Raw genomic sequence first — 27054 nt, 5'->3', positions numbered from 1 at the left:
AAAGTGCAACTGTTGACACTCTGCGGCGTTTGACATACATGTAAGCTAGCAGATCTTCTGGGTTTGTGCCTGTGCAGAGATTTCTTTATTTTTGGCCTACTATGTTCCTACTGGCTCCTTTTTAATTGTAATTAGCCCACCTTTCCGTGGGCTTTATTTTTTGGTCATGTTGTTGCCTTATTCGTTAGAAGCTGTGGGTCATACAACCCCTAATCTTCGGGGTAACGAGTCTTTAACCTTTGCAATGTACAACCTCCTAGAAGTTTCTTCTCATTGCACATTCTTTGTTTATTTATGCTGGCTAAGTTGGTTTTGTTATTGCTAGGGTTCTTTTGGTAATTTGACAGTTGCGTAGATCTTCTATTGCTTGTTTGTTTGTTTTTACTTGGTTTTCATTATTTATTGTTTTTCATATCCTGCTTCAACTGTGTGTTACTTGCTTTTTTATTTATTTTTTATTTGTTTATGAATTGATTGTAAATTGTTGACTTTTTGTTTTTGTGTTTTTTTGTGTTTTTTTTCTGCAGGCAAAATAATTTTTATTTGTGTCTGCGAAAAATTTGTAAAACATTTGTTGTGATCTTTGTTTGTTCATTCATATATTCTGTGATCTTCCTTTCTTCGTGTGGTAGCAAATCGCTAATGTATTGTCTTTTCAAGACACCTGTGAGAATCTGCAGACCGGTGAATGTAGGGAGGCTGCATTTTAGCTGCGGTAGATTTTTTTTCTCACGAGTAGTGCCTCTCATCGGCTCATTGATCGGCCTTTATGGAGACACCGATCAAACTATTTAAAGCCTTTATCGGCCGATAACGAAAAGTGATCCGATCAATCGGAGCACCCTTACTTTTATTTTTACTCCGGTTGCGGAACATTTTAATTTTACAGGTTATGAAAACGTCTCAGTTTAATATGAGACAGCTGTCCTGTTCTGCGTGGCCCTGCAGTGTCCTGCTGAACCCTGCGCAATCCCGCTACGTCCACCTGTGCTATGCTATGCCAGCTACTCCCTGTAATGTTCTGCAGTGCCCTGCTTTGGCATGAGCTACTACACTACATTTGTGGTCACTATTCCCATGTCTTTATTGTGACTATTATTGCCACTGTGCATCACACCGCCTACAAGCCTGGGTCTGTTCGAGGTTTCTTGCTAAAAAGGAGTTTTCGTCGCCAATGTAGCACTAGTTGCTTGCTCTTGGGAGAATTACTAGAATGTGGGTGTTTGAAATTATAGAGTGTTGTTTAGAATACTCTATCTGAAGAGTTCAAGTAAACTAGTATAGGGGATTTGTAAGTAAGTATTAGGTATTGCTGAGCCAGGAAAAAGAGCTCTGCAGCGAACAGATGGTGCTGTCGGTGGAAGCAACAGAAGCTAGCTGGCTTCTGTTTGCTTCCTAGTACTAAAGTACCAAGTGATCAACTTCGACTGGAAGTAGCTACATGTACTTGAAGAGTCTGCAGTGTGGCAGACAAAGGTCCAGTTGGGGTTTGGATGGAGAGGCCAGTCAGGTATTTCGAGAAAAAAAATCGGTGTATTCTTAATAGTATGGCTAATAACCACTATTAGTGTTGTGAAAAAAATTAGATAGATAAAAATCAGTTCCAGAGGTTTATTTTTCCTAAAACATACAACCTAAAAAGTGCCTGTATTTTGCTAAATCTCCATCAAAGGGACTTTACACATCTCATAAAGAATGGATGCTGATTATGCATGTAAACAGTATAAAGCTGTCAGTCGGTCGGTCGGTCTTTTCTCCCTTTATTTATTCCTTTGCCAATCACACCTATGATCGATCGGATCAGAGAGGTTATCTTGAATGAACTGTCATAGCGCTCTCCTTTTTGAGATTAAGATCATCCATCAGCTCCTGGGTGGCCTGCGCACAATCCATCCACATACCATTCTGCTTTGGATGATAGGAGTTTGAATGAGAAAGTGGATAGTGCTGCCAGCCTCTATAGCTTGTGGCGTCAAGTTTTGCTGGGTCAGTATGTATGTCAGCGGATTGCTTTCAGTAACAATGGTGAAGTGGTTGCGTAAAGATAATCACGGAACTTCTTAGTCACCAGAAATTGTAATTGTGTGCTGGATAGTGGCTTTCACTCCGTGACAATCCTCTATGTGCATTGCCTATGACTCGAAGAGCAGTGATTTTCTCTAGATATGTCTCGACTCCCTTCTTGGAGAACACATGCCCAAGATAGCGGACTGAATTATGGAAGAGACACACTTTCAAGGGATAGTTTCAAACCATACTCTCTAAGGCACGTGAGCCCTCATCAGCCTTGCTTCATGCTCCTCTAGGTCTTTAAGAACTATCAAGTTTTAAGAAAGACTAGCACATCCTTTTGAATGCAGTCTCCCATGCACTTTTCCATTAATCTTTGAAATGTGCTCAGTGCATTCATCACTCACTGAGGCATTCAGTTAAACTCCCAGAACCCAAGAGGACACACAAAAGCAGTCTTAGGTTGTTCTGCCTCCTCAACTTGGTAGAAACCAGACTTTAATCAAGGACAGAGAACCACTGGGAGCCGTTGAGCGTTGAGAATGTGTCTTCCAGCTTCGAAAGGAAGTATGGTCTTTTATTGTCTGAAGGTTCAGACGTCAGTAGTCAATGCACACTGCCCGGCCATTTTTTTTGACCACCACTATAACTCTTACTGTCTGATGACTTCTGTATCAAGAAGCTCCTGTATGTTTCGAAACAGCTTTGATATCTTGTGAATGTATGGTTGAGTACGCTGTTAAACAGAAGTTCATCTGACAGTTTTATGTGGTGTGCTACCTTATCTGTTCGGCCCAAAATTCAGGTAATGTGGCCAAAAACCATTAGACATGTTGAGCTTCTGAGTAATGCGTTCTTTCCATTCATGGTGAATTGGGAGACTCACTGAAGTTGAAGTTCAGGTTGTTTGTGGACATTGAGTCTCTGGTGACTTTGGTAGGGTTCTGATGGTTGATCTCACTTGTTCTTCTAAGTAGATGCTATGGTAAGCACTATCTCGGTAATTGTGCATTTTGAGGAATGACAATACCATGGTTAGACTCATTACTAATTACCACCGCTAGCTTTTAGGGTTGTTGCTGGGGAATGTCAACCAAGTAGTTTTTACAGCAAGCCACCTGGCAAGGAGGAGGAGAATGGCTGCTCAATAACATACTTCTCATTTGAAAACCTTTAGTACTGCAGCTCCCTCAACTATTAGTTTCACCTGCTAGAATGAGTATAATTTCTGCCTTGCATTTTCATTAAACCATGGTGACTGTTGCTTGCTTATGTCTGAGCTCAAGACATTTAAGACTGCTCTGTAGCCAGTGGGATGGGTTGATGCCATGTCAATCTGGCTTTGAAGTACATTTACACAATACATTGAGGGTGTTGGTGCCAATAAACACTTGAGACTACTGGCTTGGATATCAGTGAAAACCAAAGCTAGGGTAGTTACACATCCATTGATGCTCCAAGAAGCTCTTTTAGGAAAGTATATCTCTTCTAGGTAACCTAAGTAGGGTACAGACTGGCCGTTAGCTCCCCCACCTCTGGAGATTGTACAAGCGATTAATCTCCTGCTCTGAAAAGTGCTGTTCATAAAATGACCGAAACTGTTGTTATTTGAACCCGTGTCAAGTAGACAGTTAACTTCATCTTTTATGTCACTTGCGCTGTACTCTGGTGCCAACTAACCCCTTAGGAAATTTAAAAGGGTTGCTTTTTTTATGTTCTAGACTGACACATACTAGAGCTTTGCGTCATTCATCGAGGTACGTTGTCAGCTTACTTCAGCTCCCGTTCCCCACAACAGGAGTGTTGTTTAACCCGTTTGTGCCGGATGCTTCGCGCGACACATCCCGCTGGTTACTGCGTGCGCAACTCTGAATCTCCTGCCGGCTGCTGCGGGGCGCAGCATTTTGTATTCGTCGGTCTTTTCAGACGCGTGCGCAGAGAACGCACTGTCATGTTTCAAAATACACATGAGGCGGGTCTTGTTGGCTATTTAAAGCCATGTGACCCCAAAATGTACCGAAGTTTGCAGAAAATCATGTCAATAACCGACATACATGTGCGTTGTTTATGGAGTTTTGAGAGACGAGCGAGGAAAATGGGCTCAGACAGAGGAGGAAGGTAGATTATGATGAAGATATCCTCCCTCCCAACTCGTTTATATCTTCCACCTCATTGTACAATCCCCTCGCTGTCAAAATCCTCTTCTGATGCTCGTAGCCGTTTTCTCGCTGTCTCCAAATATTCATAACACAACGCACATGTATGTTGGTTGATTGACGTGATTTTCAGCAAACTACGGTACATTTGGTGGTGCACATGGCCAACAAAAGACCCGCCTCATGTGTAGTTTTGAACCATGACAATGCGTTCTCTGCTGCACGCGTCATGAAAAGATGACACAATAAAAATGCTGCCGCACAGCAGCAGGGGCAGGAGGTTAGAGTTGCGCAACACATTTAAAAAAAAAATAGCCAGCAACGACAATTATCTACTCTCTGCACTATTCTCACTTTTCAACTGTTCAAAATCAAGGGCTATTAGGGGCTTTATGTCGTTTCAATATTGCACACTGCGTTATTTAAAAAAAAAAAAAAAGACATTTATCAAAGAAAAGTTTTATTTAGCTTTTCAAGTAGGCATCAAACCCTCATCCCGGTCTTCTTCCTCTGCCACCCAGTGACAGTGTCCCCCCCGGCTCTGCGTTCCAGATGCATCCAAGTCGTTTGTCATAAGCCTTTCGTGATTCTATAAAGATTATACAAGACCAGTGACGTAGAACCAGATATCTCACCCGGTCGGACATTGCCCACCAGACGGTCTGCGGTGGCGATTTTGCAAAGCGTGAATGCTCTGAAACACAAACGGTACACAGCACACATGTGGTGTGTAATCGTGGTTGCTAAAGTTCATGTACGTTATAGTGTATATGTAAATACTGACCGGGGCCCTAAACATGCAAATGTTAGCTAACGTTACCAGGAAACTTAACTTACCCTTTTGTGTCGGCGAACAACCGTCATGTCAACGTCTGAACTCCGTAGGAATTCCCAAACTCCTGTTTTTTTTAGCGGTGATTTTTGTTGCTTCCTTCAGTTTCTTTTGAAACAAAACATTTCTTCTGGCGTGCTGTTGTGAGTCGCGTTGAAAATTACATCATCACGCGTAGCTATGGTGACCAGCCATGCTGAGGCGTTACTCAATCTGCAATGGAAAACGGACGCAAAATGCGTCGAGTCAAGGCGAGTCGAGCTGTTACCAGCAGTGGAAAAACGCCATAACTGTTTCCTCTTCTTAGCCACTAAACAGGATTGGCTGTTTCTGTGCAAGATGGGGCAATGTGCCCATCCTCCCCACACTTAAGGCAATACCAAGACCTGGGTGTTTGTTTGCTTGTTCTTTGTCTGTTTTAGCATTGTCTAGTTTTGGGACTCTGCCCCGACTTTTCCCTGCTGCTCCTCTGGCAGTCCCCTTTGTCTTTTTATAAGCCATAAAAGAGGTTAATTGACTTTTCAGACTAGCTACCGGCCTCCCAAGATCTTCAATAGCACTGAGACTGACCTCTGACTTCTCTTCTGACTCTACACAAGCCCATGTGCTTTGTAACCGAAGCTGGGTGCCAATGTGTTTTTTCATGTGACTAGTTTTTGCCATCTGTCAAACTTTGTCTGTTCTCAGTAATAGCAGGAGGTCAGCAAATGAAGGGGGACTACTTTTTCTTCTGCTCAAGTTGCTGGCTAGGGAGCAAAGAATTGAGTCAGCATCTCCTACAAAACTGTTTAAGTAGATGTTTATCTACCTACTTAACCCCACCCCTTTTCACAGCTAGGTTTAATGCTTGTTGCAATCAATGTAAATAAGTGGAGGGTTTTTCACCCTGGTCTTGAAGTGTGTTCATAAACTGGGCAAATAGTTCCTCCCCATCCTGAACAGTTTCAAAGGCTGAGTCAAGGAGCTACAGGTAAGCAGGGGTGATCCAGGCTGTAGCCCCATAACCCCATCATCTGTGTCAATCTTGTTTAAAGGTCCCATGACATAGTGCTTTTTGGATGCGTTTATATAGGCCTTAGGAGTCCCCTAATACTGTATCTTTAAGTCTCTTTCCCAAAATTATGACTTCATAAGGAGCAAGATTCCAGATCAACCCTGAGCTTTCATTTTTTCAAGGAAGAGCAGAAAGCCCAGAGCTCAGTTTACACCTATCTAGCCACTGGGGGGACCATAGCCAGGCAGGGGGGAGTCATATTAATGTTAAAAACCTCCATAAAGTGAAATTTTCATGCCATGGGAACTTTTAAGAGTAGCTCAATGTGGGAGCACCAAGTGTCATAGTTGGTTTCATTATTGGGTCTAAAAGCCTTTCCGGAGAAAGAGCAAAGTCTCACTGGGGATTGCAAGTATGGGCCAACATCTTCACTCCTTACATTATGTTTGACCACCACCTTTTGTGTTTCTGTTGGGTTTATTTCACTCACTGAAGGGGGCTGAGCTCTGTCGGTACATGATCCGTCCTGCCTGCACAATCTGTTCTGCGCATGTGCAAATTGTTTGCGCACGCACAGATGATAGTCATGATGTACTAGGATTTACGACACTGCACGATCTGTTCTACAGTAGTGGTCTGCTGTTAGCCTCCACCGGAAAGCTAACGACATTAGTTTAGCTAACAGCTAATTTGGCTAACCAATACCTGAGACAGCATGTAAAAGACCCTCAAATAGAATATGAATATATATATATATATATATATATATATATATATATATATATATATAATATATTTTATAGGGATGAGCGAGTACAGCATTATCTGTATCTATTTACCACATGAATCCTCTGTATCCGGGGCCTAATCCGGAAGTGGGCAAATTTAATTTAAATTTATTGTTTTATATTTATTGCTGATTAGAAAACTATTTCCATGACAACATCAGCATTGAGCTTCAGATCAGTGGTGTTGTCATGGCAACAAACAAACTATATACAGTATAAAGTTTTGCAACAATAAATACAACAATGTGGTTGCAATTATTATTAAAATGTAATGAACAAGAGTTTGCATACTCAATAATATAACTTTCTCTTTTTTAACTTTTAATTTTTCCATAATCAGTGTGATAATTTATGGTTTTTGGGTTCTTTTTTATTTTATTTCACTGTGTGGTGTGTTGTTGTGGTGTGTGTGTGTGTGGTGGTGTTGTGTGTGTGGTGTGTGTGTGTGTGTGGTGTGTGTGGTGTGTGTGTTGGGGTGTGTGTGTGTTGTGTGTGTGTGTGTGTGTGTGTGTGTGTGTGTGTGTGTGTGTGTGTGTGTGTGTGTGTGTGTGGTGTGTGTGTGTGTGTGTGTGTGTGTGTGGTTTGTCTCCACCGGGAAGCTGACACTAGTTTAGCTAACAACTATTTTTGCTAACCGCTAGTTGACAGCTTGAGTCAGCCTAAAAAACATTACTCAAACTAAACAGTGGGAAAACCGGGCTACAGCTAAATTAAACTTGAAAGTTATTATAAAGAAAAAGTATTAAGTTATTGTATTTTAAATGAGCACAAGTAGAACTGGCGTAACAGCTGTTACATATTTAAACGATTATTTTCATTCATTCATTCAATTTACATGTTGTCTCAGCTAGTGGTTAGCCGAATAAGCTGTTAGCTAAACTAACGTTCGCTTTCCAGGTGGAGGCGAACAGACTTTCTTCAACTGTCTATGTGAACACATCGTGCAGTGTCGTAAATCCGCGTTCATCAGGATATCATCTGCGCATGTGCGAATATATTGCACATGCTCAAACAGATTGTGCTGGCAGGATGGATCGTGTACCGACAAGCTCTCCTTCCATTAGTGAACAGGACTGAATCAATGCCACTTGATCCACTGCTGACTGGAGGGGCATCTGCAAATGTGAGGAAAAAAAAATAATTTTCTCTCATAGCTTTTACCAACTACTTTTGACCACATTTTAATAACTTGGGAAAATAAAAGGAATGTCTTACAATAAAATAATTTAGGGGTGTTATTATTAAGCCTGGGCTACAGAGGGTACGGATTATGAACCTGTGCTAACAGTTTATAAAACCAAGGTTTCAGTTGTTGTTTTTTTTTCTCAGTTGACCCCAGGGGGCATATGGAAATTGAAAAAGACTAATTAAAATCAGACAATATAGGAAATTAAATTTAGACTTAAATAATTATTAAATAGCATCATTATAGTGATAGTGAAATGCAACAAACAATAATTATGAACTGAAATATTAAATCTAATGGATATTAGGCATGCACGATATGAATTTTTTTTTCAAAGATGATGTAAGCTATTTGGAAATAATAAATAATTCTCAACTGTCGCGGTGATTTTGTAGGGGAGTGCATCGAGAAGAATAATACACTGGTGGCTGCATGTTGCTTCCTCTATATTTTAGGTTGTGGTCGACTAGCGGGGCCAGCTTGTTTGTTTGATAAATTGATCAGACCTGCATCTCACGCACACTATCAATAAACTCTGTATCTAAGAACAATTAAGTCAGTGTAAATGACGTTGGATCAGACACAGACTTCTGTTGTAGATTAGTGTTACGTTTCCAGCGTCGCGGCTCTGAGCCGTATTGTTAGTTGGGACGGACGGACCCCTTGTTTCTTTGGGCTAACTATATTAGCTTTAGCCTGGCTGGTAGCAGCTTTCTGTGGGGAGAAATGGCCGGGAGACATTAGACATTAATCAGGTGATTTAGTTTTTGTTTGCGGCGAACATAAAACACTGACTACTATAGCTTCACTCACTACCCATTGAAAACTATGCACACTATCACTGCGTCACTACGATATTTTTCTACACACGGAGAGCCTCACTTTTCATAAAAATAAACCCAGACGGACTAACGTCACATACAAACGTTGCCCACATGGCTACCCGTCTTAAAGAGAGGGTTGGGCGGTAATAATCTTTACTTTTCTATCAAGCAGCAAAAAAGAATTAGCGTCAACATTGCAATGTCCTGCAATGTGACTATCGCGCTTGTGCACATCGCGATGTTGATGCTAAAACATAACGTTCAGTCCTAATGTATATACATTTTAAAATGTATTCACAAGTCTGTCAAAAAGAGACAAGTATCTCTCAGCCTTGCCAAACGCTTCTCTCCCTCCCCTCTGCCTGCGGCTGGTATGTGTGAGTAACAGTCGGCCAGCAAGCTTGTTAGAAAAGAGACAACCACAGGTTACCATTAACCCTTTAATGGATATTTGTGTTGTTATTTAAACAAGTGATTGGAGATGTAAATGCCTCCTGTCTTGAAAGAGCTCCAGCTAGCAGTGGGGTCTTGGGAGGTTGACAGGCCACGCGGCAAGACAGCTACTCCATCCAGCAAGCACCTGCTGGCTGTCACGTCAGACTGGAACTTCTTAATGCTGAGAAATTTGGGACAGATTGGAAACCATTTCCTGAAATAAATCTCCTCCACACACCTGCCAACGACTAAGTTATTAGCATCAGACACATGTTACACAGCACTCAAGTTACTGCTTTGTATGTTATGGAAAAGCATGCAAATTGCCAAACAATGTTGTCAGTGTTTGAGCCTTAAATACTGAGCTGGTCAATAAGAATGTGTGTATAATTTTGTTCTTTTCATTATTAATTGGGAATCAATAGTTGGAAAATGAAAAAAGAAATTCTGTCAATATTTATTTATGAATCCAACACAAAAAAGCTAGTAACTGCTTGTTTTTTGTTGTACTTTTTATGCTCAAGTCACAAATAGGAAATGAAAAAGGGGACACAGACAGAATTTGATATTTATTGTGCACAATTTGTGTGACCAGGAAGTTGCTGAGTATTTTTATTTTTTGACTTGCACAAATAATTTTGATTTGGTTTCATTTTCCAATTTGATTACCAATTGAATGTGTAAAAAAAAAAAAAAAATTCATAGGCAGATTGAGATTTTCCACTTTTTTTTGTTTTGTATTGTAAAGGGTTGTTGCACCTTTTGAATGAACTAAGAACAGTGTTAAGAAACAGGAAGAAAAATAATGAATGTAAAAGTAGTGATATTAATATCTCTTGATAATTGTTTGTAAAACTGCCTTAATGGGGAAAGAATTATTATGAAAGATTTCAAAGTGCAGAGAAAATAGTGTCTTTCGCCGTAATTTTTAATAAATATATCCTGATCTTTATAATACTTTTCTTTTGTTGCTGTGTGGTTTTCTGTGTTTTAGTGCTTTGTCCTGATTATGACTTCAGGCCAGATGTGGAACCACATTCGAGGACCACCTTATGCACACAAGAACCCCAGCACCGGACAAGTTGTAAGACAAACACACTTTTTACCATATATTATCATTTACAATATGCGTGAACTAACTATCAGAATACTATTAAACTTTATGTGTTTTTTAGAGTTACATCCATGGCAGCAGTCAGGCCCAGTTTGTGGCTGAGACACACATTGTCCTACTCTTCAGTATCCTTCAGGTGTATGCATACTCACTTTTAAAGTAAGCACACACTGAATACTTGGGATTAGCCCAAATTGCACAGATGAAAATAAAGTCCATGCAAAACCTTGTTTATAAACAAGGTTTTTCCCTCCTTTGTTCTCAAAACAAATCCCGTCCACGCAAGCCCTATTTTCAATCTGGAAGCCTGCCGACCATGTAGGTAATACACTGACGATGGATAAGTATATCCTACAACCCCATTTAAAAATATCAAAACCTTTACTCTAAAGTGGCACCTGGTGGGTTGTAGGGTTGGGATGGTTACTTTGAACATGTATTACGACTAATTACCTATAATATATATAAAAAATGTAGCCAGTAACCTAATCCAAGTATTAGAATTTTAAATCAATGTAAAGTAACTCGATAACTTTTTGTTACTTTCAGATTACGTCAAAAGCAAATATGGCCATAACTTGCACTGTACTGTTGCCCTTTCTAATTTCAGTACAAAAATAATAAATCTCCCAATTTTCAAAAAATGTATGTTTTCTATAACTTTTAACAAGATAAGGCTTTGTTGACATTACATAACAAAGTTCCATGTATGCCATTGCATTCCTCCCTAAGATTGTTGAATTGTAGTGGTTTGAGAATAGTAACGCCATTACATGCAATTGTTGTCTAAACCTTGACCTTACTGTCAGATGCTGCTGTTACCATGGGAATGGTGCTGCTGTGTGAGGCCGCTACCTCTGACATTGACATTGGAAAGAGAAAAAGTATGTGTGCACGCACACACACACACGTTGATTATTAATTTTCCTTGGCTTTCTTCTGTACACTCCAGATAGTTTTTTAAAAACTGTAAAAATGTTTTCTGCAAGTGCAATAGTAATTTAATATGCATGCAGTATAGTGGTCAGCACCACAGTGCACAAGCTACAGCGGAAAGAGAGGAAAAATGGAAGCGCACACATTACACATTACTAATAGCACTTTAGGCCCTAACTAAAAAAAATTAGGGGCACAGGCAGAAAATGTTGGGGCGCACACCTTAATTCAGCCTGCAACGCAATAATTTTTTACATTTTCCCCAGTTTAACTGTCAAGTAAATGCTTTGGCAATAAATAGAGAAACCGCAATCTGCTGTCTTATTTTAGTTAAGTCACATTGAGACTGCCGGTAGCATTAGAGAGCAGAAGCCGTCAGGCAAGTGTTATTTAAATAATGCCTGGTTTAATGAGTAAAGAATCTATTTGTACTACTGTAGAAGTTTGGTACCATTCCGGGCATTATTAGTGGGGTAATTTTTGAGCTAAACACTTGGTTCCATTGGTGCGCTAACTCAACCAATGTTAGACCAAGGGAAAACGGCTTCTGGGGAGGGGTTGTGGCTCGAGATCATGGTGCAAAAGACCCTAGGGTGAAATTACTCAGAACCATCTCTTTAACACTGAAATAGACATCATATCTAAGGTGATTAAACGTCCATGAAAAGGGAGTATCTTACTATCTAACACCCAGTGATGGAAAGATGAGGTGATGAAGGAGCCAGAGAGAGGAGCTCACGACACTCACACAAGCGATATTTGTTTTTATAAGCTAAATAGTTATATTTAGCAGCCTATATGTATTTTTTTTTTACTTCATAGAAGCGGTCTCTGCTGTCACATCTCTACCTCTCTTGCACAAAAGAGCATGAGCTGACATTAGCATTGATGTAAAAATGGAAATAAATCGGTGAATTCACAGCCAATTAAGTTATATCTCTCGGTTGTGGTGTTGAAATAAAACCCCGTCTTTTTTGTTTGTGATGACTCCACGAAAGCAAGAAACACAAGTGTAGATCACAGCATTATGTAATTGACAAATCACTCACGGACCATCCCCCTTTCACCCACATTGGCCAACTCTACTCAACTCAACTCAAAAAATGGTTGCAGTCTAGAACCCTTTAAATGGAAGCTGTCGATTTGTAGGAATTTGGTGAAATGTGTAGCCCTTTTTCCTCCATGTTAATCTCCAATGTACAAACAAACAAAACAAATTAAAGCTGCAAGCTGCAATGTACGAGCACTGACACCTCAGCGTTCATCAGGGTTAATGGCGGTACAGCGTTCCTCGCGGCTGTGCATCTTTTTTGCCGTGTGCGGCGGTCAGGGTTTCCGCGGGGTCTTAACATGTCTAAAATTTCTAATTCTAAATTTAAAGCCTTGAAAGGACTTAAATCATAGTATGAGTCAATATTGGCATGTGGCTGTCTTCACGCCTGGTTAATCATGGGAATTTACAGGCAGATTGGACAATGTAGATTAGAGTAACAACATTCTAAATGTGTAGCATTGCTACTAGATATAGTAAATGTGGAACAAACGAGCCAGAATAAGCATAAATGTAATAATTAATGCTCAGCTTCTTATTTGCACATTTAGATATTATTGTAAGACGTGTGCCCAGGGCGCATTGAGAATGTATAGTTTTCATTGCATTTTTACTTATTTAATGGAAAAGAAATTAAAGCTGCAAGAAGTGTTGGAACGGGCCCTCGCACCTCTGGCCATGTCGGGGTTATGCATTTGCGCAACCATTGGACAAGTATAGGGGTAATAATGTTACAACAACTGTTTCAATGGCGAAATGCACTAAATGGCTGCCCCGCTACATCCAGTCCCTGTGACGAAAAGTTAAGCTTTTAATAACTTTTCATCTTCTAGGTCTAAAGAGGGCACAAACCAAATTTGAAGTTGATTGGATGAAATCACGTAATTAGTTACAGCACGTGGAAATGGTGAAAATCAGTTATTTCGTACAATCAATTCAAAATACTGGGTATTAGTTCTGCTGGTATACAGATGGACTGGAGTATGTGATGTCAGCTGTTCACTGAATATGACGTGTAAGGCCCCACCCATTTCTAGCACTTAAAGTTTTTCTCTCACCAAAATGCAACTTAGGGTCTTTTTGTGTATGTACCCAAGTCAAACTTTAGTTTAAAAGCACATTTAGGACAGAAGCTTCACTTTTAAGATTTACCGTATTTTTTTCTTTTGGTCAAATGGCCTTTTGAATGGGAGGCCTAGGGACTTTTTTACACTTGCGTCAAAATAGCTATTTTTAAAACACTAAGAAGGCTCAACACAACATGAAACTTTGTTCAAAGTATCACCATATCACATGAACGCAAGCACTGAGAACATTGTTTGTTGTTTGTGTTTGTAGTTTACTGAAAAGAGAGGTTTTGAGCAACTCAAAGGTGTGTGTGTGTGTGTGTGTGTGTGTGTGTGTGTGTGTGTGTGTGTGTGTGTGTGTGTGTGTGTGTGTGTGTGTGTGTGTGTGTGTGTGTGTGTGTGTGTGTGTGTGTGTGTGTGTGTGTGTGTGTGTGTGTGTGTGTGTTGTTGTGTGGGTGTAGCAGGTAGGGTTCTGGTGATGCTGTTCTAGCTGGCTGCTCTCCATTTCAGAGCAAAGTACCATGGATACCCATACAGGTAAAGACAGAGAGACAAATCATAACTGTTAATCTGTTTTACCTACTCCCTTTGGCATACTTGTTTTCTGTTGGTTAAAATTCTTTTTTCTTTCGATGCAGCTTCCTGATGGGTTAGAGCTGACCCCACCAATCACAGCAGTATCAACAGGAAATTCCCCAAAGTGCTGTCAACAAGAAGGGTGCTGTCCAAGACAATGCCACATTTCTGTTAAGGGGCTGTCTGCTAAGCATGCTTGTCTTCTAATCGTTCACTTTTGTTGAGCCAAAAGTGTTGCCCACACACACACACACACACACACACACACACACACACACACACACACTGTGCCTTTATAAAGACTTAGCAAGCAAACAACAGCCATCACTAGAATGCATTCTGAACTGTATTGTGCCAAAATGTATTTTCTTTATTCAAATTTAGGAAGTTTTGTAGTGGACTCCTAGTGGACACAAATTTCAGTCTGAATCTTTATTTTTTAAACAGGCCATTTAAACTGGTATATTTGTTTGTTGCTGAATTTGAACCAGGATATGACATTTTTGGGAACAAAGTTAAACGTTCAGGCATCCAGAGTTTCTGGAAATAAGTAATTTAATTAATTATTATTTAAAATAACCTCTTATATGGGTCTTGTAATATCTTAATAATGTCCTAGGAAGTTTTCTGGAAAGAAGTATACAATTTGGTACTAAATTTAGGGAATCTTTTCTGTAATAGCTCAACTCAACAGATTTACAAAGGTCCTCTAAACATAGAAAAATAAATGCTAAGCCAGAGTTGAAAAAAAATTGTTGATTGCAGATATCGATTTACAACCAATTAAATATGTGTTTATTACTGGAAAATGTTTCTCCATATATGTTAAATTGTATACTTGCCTGTGATTATCCAATCACAGACAAACCCAATTTTTTAAATTTCAGCTGTGCTTTGTACATGACAAGGTTGTACCAGACACACACCAGATCATATACCGGTATACCAATTTAACACTATACATTTTTCAACTGTTTAATAGGTCCAAATGACATTTTTCTTTCTAGGACCCTTTTTAGGTATTTACAGTTCAGTTTCAGTTTGTTTCTTGGCAGTGATTGGCTAGTTACATCACTGAAACATGACACAAGTGAGGAAAAGAAATAGGACACGGTTCTATTTTCCACTTGAAAGCCGGAGTTACTTTCACTTAAATATTCTGAATCATGAATTAAGCATTATTACTATTATATCAACTATTGTGCGCTTGGTTGATTTAACTGTGAAATTAGTCCCGGGGCAAAAATTAGCTGATTAGTCCTCTTAACACCCATTGCTCTTTGCTGAATATGCAGTGTAAACCAGAATTTGTGTTAAATCAAGTACCAGATTTGCTTTAATTTTGTCAGAATACTTTGTTTCCACACATCCAATCAAATGGCCTTTATTTTAAAATGTAATTTTTTTAAAAAGGAGTAATTTCAGTTTACATGACACAAGAGCCCTTTGAACAACAACTACGTTAGCTTTCCTGTTAAAGTTTTTTGTACTCTTATTTACCAACTTGAACACACCTCTTGTCCTGCGAGCCAACTAAAACACTCACCGGGGGCAAGCAGGTTGTAGGTATTTAGACCAATTTACCAAACCAGAGGTATGTAAAAAGTGATATGATAATAACAAAGTAGAAATACTTCTAACCAATGGTCATAACATAGTTATATAAATGCTGTCATATTATCAAATAGTCCTTTGTTTTAGTATTGATTAAACTGAGGTTATCATTTAAAGAAAACGTTTTGAACGCAGATTTTTACTGGTTTAAAAGAGCCTGCCGCCTCACCCACTCTGAGCCTCTGTAAGCTCCATGTCCATGTTCACTGCTGAGCCACTGGGGTGTCTGATGACATGTCAAATTACCTGAATAAAGAATGAGTAATAGAGTCAGGTGATTTTATTAAATCTTAGGGCAGTCGGAACTGCAAGCAGTTAAATTATTCATCACTACTCCCACTCAGTGATGGTTGTCACTGCCTGATGTGAGTCAGTGCAGATTTGAGTCACGCATGCTCAGATTAAACGGTTTACGGCATAACGGGTCCTACCCAATGAGAGTCCAGTCAGTCTGTCTATGAGTCAGAACAGTTCTGGTCAAGTGCAGATGTGTGTAAATAGTTTGTGGTCTAACTTGTCATACTGAATTTGTGAAATCCGTGAAATATTAAACTTTTCTCATTACAAACAATAACAGAAGATGTAAATCATTTCAAAACGTCTAAACTAGTCATGATTGTTTGATTGCAAACATTAGCTCAAACTCCATTCAAGTGACTGCCTTTGTTGTGTTTGATTGCTAGCTTGCACCTAAACTAGCAGTCACTCCCAAAACGTTTCAGCTATCTATGATTGATTGATTGATTGATTGCTAACGTTTGCTCAAAACGCCATTCAAGTGACAGCCTTTGTTGTGTTTGATTGCAAACTTGTAGCCAGCAGTTAACAAACTTTGTTAAGTAGGTCCATTTTTACTGTATTGAAATTACAGAAGTCTCTCGTTAGCATCTTGTTGGCTACTTGTCGCAAACGTGACGCATGGGTGACTCAAATCTGCACCCAGCTCACATTGGGCAGTGACAGTGGTTAGTGTAGGGTCTAAAACAAAGTAGCACTTTACAGGATTCAAATAAACGACTACTATGTTATGGATACACAGTTAAAATTCATTTAATTTGTCATTCTTCTCACTCAATTTGTTATGACTCTATTTGGAATTCAATAGTAAAATAAAATTACTAGTAGGGGGAGGGATGGTTGCATGACGTTTACCCCCCCCACCCCCAACCCAGTTCATTTTCAAATTGCCAAATAAAAAAGCAATTTGTAGTTAACACTGTATAATCAAAATTGAGAAAGAAATTGTGTCTGTTTTTTGTTTGTCCTTTAAATCAAACCACTTCCACTATAAATAGTGTCTAGATTTATCAAGTTAATTGACAGTAAATCATTTTTCAAATACGTTTAGCATGATGTACTTTTTTCTTTCCACCTGCAGTAAACAGTTATGGGGCAGATGGCAAGTCAACTTTTCAAACTTCTTGTGAAATGATGATTGTTGTTCCTTATTAAGAAGTCAATGACGTGAGATTTTAGACTTTGTAAACATCAAGAGAAATATGCAAACTCATTTATTGGGATACTTAATCAGAAGCTTTAAATGTTTATGGTTGCTTTATAAGGTTGTATCAGGGAAGAATATTTTATCCAAAGTGATCATTTCAATATTAAAGAGCCTTGACCGCCTCTGTTTCAATTTTCTTTAAATTTTTGGGAGCAAGCCCTGTATGCCATGACATAAAATATTTATAATGTAAATACTTAACATGAATGTTAAATGCTGATTCGCATCAAGTTCCCACTACAGGATTAGCCCTGATTTTCTGCACCATGATAACACAAGACTTCACATCTCACATGAAAATCCATCTTGTAATACGTTTGTGTCTGAACTGCAAGCCTGTAACTGTATGTATTGCATACGCAAGGGAGACTTTATTTGAACTGTGTTAGGGCTTCAGGCATCTTCAATGATGTCATTGGTCTAAAATGATACAAGTCACTTGAAACAATTACTCCACATGCTCCAAAGCCTTGGTACAAAAAATAACCTCACTAAAGACAGCAAGTTGTGTAGTCTAAACAGTACAGGGATTTTTAAAAGTATGATACTAAATGAACCTAATGCATAAACTATTTTTTACTTTAATTATTAGTAATATCAGTACGATGAAAAAAAAAAGTTTGTCATTTGTGTAATTGAAACTGCAGCTGCCTGCACTGTTTAATTTGGCCAATAAAGTTCAAAAAGAGAAACTGCAGCTGCAGTTCTTCATGTGGCCCCTTGAGGTGAGCCAATCTTCATAGACCCCCCCCATGGCTGGCATTTGTAGCAAAGCAAACCGTTTGAAAATTAGTTAGAAAATAAGATTAGATTAAATTAGAAATAAACGGCAGTGCCCAATGCAGTATATACTTTTTTATTTTTTTCATATATATATATATATATATATATATTTTTTTTTTTTAACTATTGAAATTTATATGTTCTTTTCCAGAGATAGCAAAATTACTCACTTCCCATACTCAAGTAGAAGTACAGTTAATTGTGTTAAAAAGAACTCTGGGAAAAGTAGAAGTACTGATTCAACATCTTTACTTAAGTAAAAGTAACAAAGTAGAGGCTTGAAAATTTACTTAAAGTATAAAAGTAAAAGTAGCCTTGTGACAAATGACAAAGCTACCTGGACCAAATAGATTATAATCTACTATAATAGTAGGGATGAGCAAGTACAGCATTATCTGTATCTGTATCTTGTTAACACATGAATTATCTGTGTCTGTATCTGTACTCGGACTGGGCGGGGCCTAACCCGGAAGTGGGTCGGGTTGTCTTGATTACCGTTCTCTTTTTTAACTTTTAACTTTTTCCATAATCAGTGTGAAATTTATGGTTTTTGGGTTCTTTTTTTATTTCACTGTTGTGTGTGTGTGTGTTTGTGTGTGTGGTGTGGTGTGGGTGTGTGTGTGTGTGTGTGTGTGGTGTTGTTTTGGTGTGGTGTGTGTGTGGGTGTGTGTGTGGTGTGGTGTGTGTGTGGGTGTGGTGTGTGGTTTGTGTGTTGTTGTGGTGGTGTGTGTGTGTGTGTTGTGTTGTGTGTGTGTGGGTGTGTGTGTGTGTTTGTGTGTGTGTGTTGTGTGTGTGTGTGTGGGTTTGGCTCCACCGGGAAGCTGACACTAGTTTAGCTAACAACTATTTTGCTAACCGCTATTTGACAGCTTGAGTCAGCCTAAAAAACATTACCCACTAAACGGGGAAAACCGGGCTACAGCTAAATTAAACTTGAAAGTTATTTAAAAAAAGTATATAGTTATTGTATTTTAAAATGAGCACAAGTAACGGCGTAACAGCTGTTACATATTTAAACGGTTATTTTTCATTCATCTTCCTTCAATTTACATGTTGTCTCAGCTAGTGTGTTAGCCGAATAAGCTTAGCTAAACTAACGTTCGTCTTTCCAGGTGGAGGCGAACAGACTGGTTCTTCAACTGTCCTATGTGAACACAGGTGCAGATGTCGTAAACCGCGTTCATCGGATATCATCTGCGCATGTGCGAATATTTGGCACATGCCTCAAACAGTTGTGCTGCAGGATGGATCGTGTACCGACAAGCTCTCCTTCCATTAGAAAGACTGAATCATGCCACTTGATCCACGGCGGACTGGAGGGGCATCTGCAAATGTGAGGAAAAAAAAATAATTTTCTCTCATAGCTTTTAACCAACTACTTTGACCACATTTTAATACTGGGAAATAAAAGGAATGTCTTACAATAAAATAATTTAGGGTTATTATTAAGCCTGGGCTACAGAGGGTACGGATATGAACCTGTGCTAAACGTTTATAAAACCAAGGTTTCAGTGGTTGTTTTTTCTCAGTTGACCCAGGGGCATATGGAAATTGAAAAAGACTAATTAAAATCAGACAATATAGGAAATTAAATTTAGACTTAACATATTATTAAATAGCATCATTATAGTGATAGTGAAATGCAACAAACATAATTATGAACTGAAATATAAATCTAATGGATATAGGCATGCACTAATAATTTTTTTTCAAAGATTGTAAGCTATTTGGAAAATAAATATTCTCAACTGTCGCTGTGATTTGTAGGGGAGGCATCGAGAAGAATATACACTGGTGGCTGCTGTTGCTTCCCTCTATTTTAGGTTGTGTCGACTAGCGGGGCCGCTTGTTTGTTTGATAAATTTGATCAGACCTGCATCCACGACACTACAATAAACTCTGTATCTAAGAACAATTAGTCGATTGTAAATGACGTTGGATCGACACAGACTTCTGTTGTAGATTAGTGTACGTTTCCAGCGTCGCGGCTCTGAGCCGTATTGTTAGTTGGGACGGACGGACCCCTTGTTTCTTTGGGCTAACTATATTAGCTTTACCTGCTGGTAGCAGCTTTCTGGTGGGAGAAATGGCGGGAGACATTAGACATTAATCAGGTGTTTAGTTTTGTTTGCGGCGAACATAAAACACTGACTACTATAGCTTCACTCACTACCCTTGAAAACTATGCACACTATCACTGCGTCACTACGATATTTTTTCTACACACGGAGAGCCCTACTTTTCCTAAAATAACCCAGACGACACGTCACATACAAACGTTGCCCACATGGCTACCCGTCTTAAAGAGAGGGTTGGGCGTAATAATCTTTACTTTTCTATCAAGCAGCAAAAAAGAATTAGCGTCAACATTGCAATCCTGCAATGTGACTATCGCGCTTGGTGCACATCGCGATGTTGATGCTAAAACTACCGTTCAGTCCTAATGTATATACATTTTAAAATGTATCACAAGTCTGTCAAAAAGAGACAGTATCTCTCAGCCTTGCAAACGCTTCTCCTCCCTCCCTCTGCCTGCGGCTGGTAGTGTGAGTAACAGTCGCCACAAGCTTGTTAGAAAAGAGACACCACAGTTACCATAACCCTTTAATGGATATTTGTGTTGTTTATTTAAACAAGTGATGGAGATGTAATGCCTCCTCTTGAAGAGCTCCAGCTAGCATGGTGGTGCTTGGAGGTTGACAGGCCACGCGGCAAGACAGCTACTCCATCCAGCAAGCACCTGCTGGCTGTCACGTCAGACTGGAACTTCTTAATGCTGAGAAATTTGGACAGATTGGAAACCATTTCCTGAATTAAATCTCCTCCACACACCTGCCAACGACTAAGTTATTAGCATCAGACACATGTTACACAGCACTCAAGTTACTGCTTTTATGTATGGAAAAGCATGCACAATTGCCAACAATGTTGTCAGTGTTTGAGCCTTAAATACTGAGCTGGTCATAAGAATGTGTGTATAATTTTGTTCTTTTCATTATTATTGGGAATCAATAGTTGGAAAATGAAAAAAGAAATTCTGTCAATATTTATTAAATCCACACAAAAGCTAGTAACTGTTTGTTTTTTGTTTGTACTTTTTATGCTCAAGTCACAAATAGAAATAAAAAGGGGACACAGACAGAATTTGATATTATTGTGCACAATTTGTGTGACCAGGAAGTTGCTGAGTATTTTTATTTTTTGACTTGCACAAATAATTTTGATTTGGTTCATTTTCCAATTTGATTACCAATTGAATGTTAAAAAAAAAAAAAAATTCATAGGCATGAGATTTTCCACTTTTTTTTGTTTTGTATTGTAAAGGGTGTTGCACCTTTTGAATGAACTAAGAACAGTGTTAAGAAACAGGAAAAAAATAATGAATGTAAAAGTAGTGATATTTAATATCTCTTGATAATTGTTGTAAAAACTGCCTTAATGGGGAAAGAATTATTATAAAGATTTCAAAGTGCAGAGAAAATGTGTCTTCGCCGTATTTTAATAAATATATCCTGATCTTTATAATACTTTTCTTTGTTGCTGGGGGTGGTTTTCGTGTTTTAGTGCTTTGTCCTGATTATGACTTCAGCCAGATGTGGAACCACATTCGAGGACCACCTTATGCACACAAGAACCCCAGCACCGGACAGTTTGTAAGACAAACACACTTTTTTACATATATTATCATTTACAATATGCGTGAACTAACTATCAGAATACTATTTAAACTTTATTGTTTTTTTAGAGTTACATCCATGGCAGCAGTCAGGCCCAGTTTTTGGGCTGAGCCACATTGTCCTACTCTTCAGTATCCTTCTGTATGCATACAATCCTTTTAAGTAAGCACACACTGAAATACTTGGGATAGCCCAATTGCACAATGAAAATAAAGTCCATGCAAAACCTTGTTATAAACAAGGTTTTTTCCTCCTTGTTCTCAAAACAAATCTCCACGTGCAAGCCCATTTTCAATCTGGAAGCCGCCGACCATGTAGGTAATACACTGACGATGGATAAGTATATCCTACAACCCCATTTAAAATATCAAACCTTTACTCTAAATGGCACCTGGGGGGTTGTAGGGTTGGATGGTTACTTTGAACAGTGTATTACACTATTACCTATAATATATATAAAAATGTAGCCCGTAACCTAATCCAAGTATTAGAATTTTAAATCAATGTCAGTAACTCGATAACTTTTTGTTACTTTCAGATTACGTCAAAGCAAATATGGCCATAACTTGCACACTGTACTGTTGCCCTTTCTAATTTCAGTACAAAAATAATAATCTCTCCCAATTTCAAAAAATGTATGTTCTATAACTTTTAACAAGATAAGGCTTTGTTGACATTACATAACAAAGTTCCATGTATGCCATTGCATTCCTCCCTAAGATTGTTGAATTAGTGGTTTGGAATAGTAACGCCATTACATGCAATTGTTGTCTAAACCTTGACCTTACTGTCAGATGCGCTGTAACCATGGGAATGGTGCGCTGTGTGAGGCCGCTACCTCTGACTTGACATTGGAGAGAAAAAGTATGTGTGCACGCACACACACACACGTTGATATTAATTTTCCTTGGCTTTCTTCTGTACACTCCAGATAGTTTTTAAAAACTGTAAAAATGTTTTCTGCAAGTGCAATAGTATTTAATATCGTGCAGTATAGTGGCGCACCACAGTGCACAAGCTACAGCGGAAAAGAGGAAAAATGGAAGCGCACACATTACACATTACTAATAGCACTTTGGGCCCTAAATAACAAAAATAGGGGCACAGGCAGAAAATGTTGGGGCGCACACCTTAATTCAGCCGCAACGCATAATTTTTACATTTTCCCCAGTTTACTGTCAAGTAATGCTTTGGCAATAAAGAGAAACCGCAATCTGGCTGTCTTATTTAGTTAAGTCACATTGAACTGCCGTAGCATTAGAGAGCAGAAGCCGTCAGGCAAGTGTTATTTAATAATGCCTGGTTTAATGAGTAAGAAATCTATTTTGACTACTGAGAAGTTTGGTACCATTCCGGCATTATTATGGGGAATTTTTGAGCTAAACACTTGGTTCCATTGGTGCGCTAACTCAACCATGTTAGACCAAGGGAAAACGGCTTCTGGGGAGGGGTTGTGGCTCGAATCATGGGCAAAAGACCCTAGGGTGAATTACTCAGAACCATCTCTTTAACACTGAAATAGACACATATCTAGTGATTAAACGTCCCATAAAAGGGAGTATCTTACTATCAACCCCAGTGATGGAAAATGAGGTGGATGAGGACCAGAGAGAGACTCACGACACTCACACAAGCGATATTTGTTTTTATAAGCTAAATAGTTATTTAGCAGCCTATTGTATTTTTTTTTTACTTCATAGAAGCGGTCTCTGCTGTCACATCTCTACTCTCTACCTCTCTTGCACAAAAGAGCAGAGCTACATAGCATTGATGTAAAATGGAAATAAATCGGTGAATTCACAGCCAATTAGTTATAATCTCCTCGGTTGTGGTGTTGAAATAAAACCGTCTTTTTTGTTGTGATGACTCCACGAAAGCAGAAACCAAGTGTAGATCCACGCTTTATGTAATTGACAAATCACTCACGACCATCCCCCTTTCACCCACATTGGCCAACTCTACTCAACTCAACTCAAAATGGTTGCAGTCTAGAACCCTTTAAATGGAGCGGTCGATTTGTAGGAATTTGGTGAAATGGTAGCCCTTTTTCCTCCATGTTAATCCCATGTACAAACACAAAACAAATTAAAGCTGCAAGCTGCAATGTACGAGCACTGACACCTCAGCTTTCATCAGGGTTAATGGCGGTACAGCGTTCCTCGCGGCTGTGCATCTTTTTTGCCGTGTGCGGCGGTCAGGGTTTCCGCGGGGTCTTAACATGTCTAAAATTTCTAATTCTAAATTTAAAGCCTTGAAAGGACTTAAATCATAGTATGAGTCAATATTGGCATGTGGCGTGTCTTCACGCCTGGTTATCATGGGAATTTACAGGCGATTGGCAATGTAATTAGAGTACAACATTCTAAATGGTGCATTGCTACTAGATATAGTAATGTGGAACAAACGAGCCAGATAAGCATAATGTAATAATTAATGCCAGCTTCTTATTTGCACATTGGATATATTGTAAACGTGTGCCCAGGGCGCATTGAGATGTATAGTTTTCATTGCTTTTTTACTTATTTAATGGAAAGAAATTAAAGCTGCAAGAAGTGTTGGAACGGGCCCTCGCACCTCTGGCCATGTCGGGGTTTCATTTGCGCAACCATTGGACAAGTAAGGGGTAATAATGTACAACAACTGTTTCAATGGCGAATGCACTAAATGGCTGCCCCGCTACATCCGGTCCCTGTACAAAAGTTAAGCTTTTAATAACTTTTCATCTTCTAGGTCTAAAGAGGGCACAAACCAAATTTGAAGTTGATTGGATGAATCACGTAATAGTTTACAGCACGTGGAATGGTGAAAATCCAGTTATTTCGTACAATCAATTCAAATACTGGTATTAGTTCTGCTGGTATCAGATGGACTGTAGTTGTGATGTCCGCTGTTCACTGAATATGACGTGTAAGGCCCACCCATTTCTAGCACTTAAAGTTTTTTCTCTCACCAAAGCAACTTAGGTCTTTTTGTGTATGTACCAAGCAACATTTTAGTTTAAAAGCACATTTAGGACAGAAGCTTCACTTTTAAGTTTACTTACCGTATTTTTTCTTTTGGTCAAATGGCCTTTTGAATGGGAGGCCTAGGGACTTTTTTACCCTTGCGTCAAAATAGCTATTTTTAAAACACTAAGAGGGCTCAACACACACATGAAACTTTGTTCAAAGTACACCATAACATGAACGCAGCACGGAGAACATTGTTTGGTTGTTTGTGTTTGTAGTTTACTGAAAGAGAGTTTTGAGCAACTCAAAGTGTGTGTTGTGTGTGGGTGTGTTGTGTGTGTTGTGTGTTGGGTGTGTGTGTGTGTGTGGTGTGGTGTGGTGTGTGTGTGTTGTGTGTGGTGTGTGTGTGTGTTTGTGTGTTTGTGTGTGTGTGTGTCAGTTATGTGTGTAGCAGGTTTGGTCTGGTGATGCTGTTCTTTAGCTGCTGCTCTCCATTTTCAGAGCAAAGTACCATGGATACCCATACAGGTAAAGACAGAGAGACAAATCATAACTGTATCTGTTTTCCCTACTCCCTTTGGCATACCTTGTTTTCTGTTGGTTAAAATTCTTTCTTTCTTTCTGATGCAGCTTCCTGATGTTAGAGCTGACCCCACCAAATCCACAGCAGTATCAACAGGAAATTCCCCAAGTGCTGTCAACAAGAAGGTGCTGTCCAAGACAATGCCACATTTCTGTTAAGGGGCTGTCTGCTAAGCCATGGCTTGTCTTCTAATCTGTTCACTTTTGTTGAGCCAAAAGTGTTTGCCCACACACACACACACACACACACACACACCACACACACACACACCACACACACACACACACACACACACAACACTGTGCCTTTATAAAGACTTAGCAAGCAACAACAGCCATCACTAGAATGCATTCTGAACTGTATTGTGCCAAAATGTATTTTCTTTATTCAAATTTAGGAAGTTTTGTAGTGACTCCTAGTGGACACAAATTCAGTCTGAATCTTTATTTTTTAACAGGCCATTTAAACTGGTATATTTGTTTGTTGCTGAATTTGAACCAGGATATACATTTTTGGGAACAAAGTAAACGTTCAAGCACCAGAGTTTCTGGAAATAAGTAATTTAATTAATTATTATTTAAAATAACCTCTTATATGGGTCTTGTAATATCTTAATAATGTCCTAGGATTTTCTGGAAAGAAGTATACAATTGGTACTAAATTTAGGGAATCTTTTCTGTAATAGCTCAACTAAAGATTACAAAGGTCCTCTAACATAGAAAAATAAATGCTACCCAGAGTTGAAAAAAAAATTGTTGATTGCAAGATCGATTTACAACCAATTAATATGTTGTTTTACTGGAAAATGTTTCTCCATATATGTTAAATTGTATACTTGCCTGTGATTATCCAATCACAGACAAACCCAATTTTTTAAATTTCAGCTGTGCTTTGTCATGACAGGTTGTACCAGACACACACCAATCATACAACCGTATACCAATTTAACACTATACATTTTTAACTGTTTAATAGGTCCAAATGACATTTTTCTTTCTAGGACCCTTTTTAGGTATTACAGTTCAGTTTCAGTTTGTTTCTTGGCAGTGATTGGCTAGTTACATCACTGAAACATGACACAAGTGGGAAAAGAAATAGGACCACGGTTCTATTTTCCACTTGAAAGCCGAGTTACTTTCACTTAATATTCTGAAATTGAATTAAGCATATTATACTATTAAATCAACTTGTGCGCTTGGTTGATTTAACTGTGAATTAGTCCCGGGGCAAAAATTAGCTGATTAGTCCTCTTACACCCATTGCTCTTTGCTGAATATGCAGTGTAACCAGAATTTGTGTAAATCAAGTACCAGATTTGCTTTAATTTTGTCAGAATACTTGTTTCCACACTCCAATCAAATGGCCTTTATTTTAAAATGTAATTTTTTAAAAAGGAGTAATTTAGTTTACATGACACAAGAGCCCTTTGAACAACACGACGTTAGCTTTCCTGTTAAAGTTTTGGTACTCTTATTTACCAACTTGAACACACCTCTTGTCCTGCGAGCCACTAAAACACTCACCGGGGCAAGCAGGTTGTAGGTATTTAGACCAATTTACCAAACCGAGGTATGTAAAAAGTTATTATATAACAATAGTAAATACTTCTAACCAATGGTCATAACATAGTTATTATAAATGGCTGTCATATTACAATAGTCCTTTGTTTTAGTATTGATTAAACTGAGGTTATCATTTAAAAAAACGTTTTGAACGCAGATTTTTACTGGTTTAAAAGAGCCTGCCGCCTCACCACTCTGAGCCTCTGTAAGCTCCATGTCCATGTTCACTGCTGAGCCACTGGGGTGTCTGATGACATGTCAAATTACTGAATAAAGAATGAGTATAGAACGCTCGGTGTTATATTTATTGCTGATTAGAAAACTATTTACATGACAGAATCAGCATTGAGCTTCAGATCAATGGTGTTGTCACGGTAACAAACAAACTATATACAGAACAAGTTTTGCAACGAC

The 27054-nt window shown here is 38.8% G+C and overlaps 1 protein-coding gene across 1 annotated transcript in view; it reads left to right on the top strand.

The window, feature by feature from the left end:
• Positions 1 to 25401, top strand: part of magt1 (magnesium transporter 1) — a 41725-nt gene extending 16324 nt beyond the window's left edge. The window contains exons 6-10 of the mRNA XM_032510635.1: positions 10220 to 10309; positions 10401 to 10464; positions 11149 to 11223; positions 24935 to 25023; positions 25126 to 25401. Of these exons, the coding sequence (XP_032366526.1) occupies positions 10220 to 10309; positions 10401 to 10464; positions 11149 to 11223; positions 24935 to 24963 (258 nt within the window). The 3' untranslated portion in view covers positions 24964 to 25023; positions 25126 to 25401. The remainder of the gene's footprint in view (positions 1 to 10219; positions 10310 to 10400; positions 10465 to 11148; positions 11224 to 24934; positions 25024 to 25125) is intronic.
• The last annotated feature ends 1653 nt before the right edge of the window (positions 25402 to 27054 follow it).

Source organism: Etheostoma spectabile, unplaced genomic scaffold (genome assembly GCF_008692095.1).
Source record: "Etheostoma spectabile isolate EspeVRDwgs_2016 unplaced genomic scaffold, UIUC_Espe_1.0 scaffold123, whole genome shotgun sequence".
Classification (NCBI taxonomy): domain Eukaryota; kingdom Metazoa; phylum Chordata; class Actinopteri; order Perciformes; family Percidae; genus Etheostoma; species Etheostoma spectabile.
This window is presented reverse-complemented; position numbering and strand designations above follow the sequence as displayed.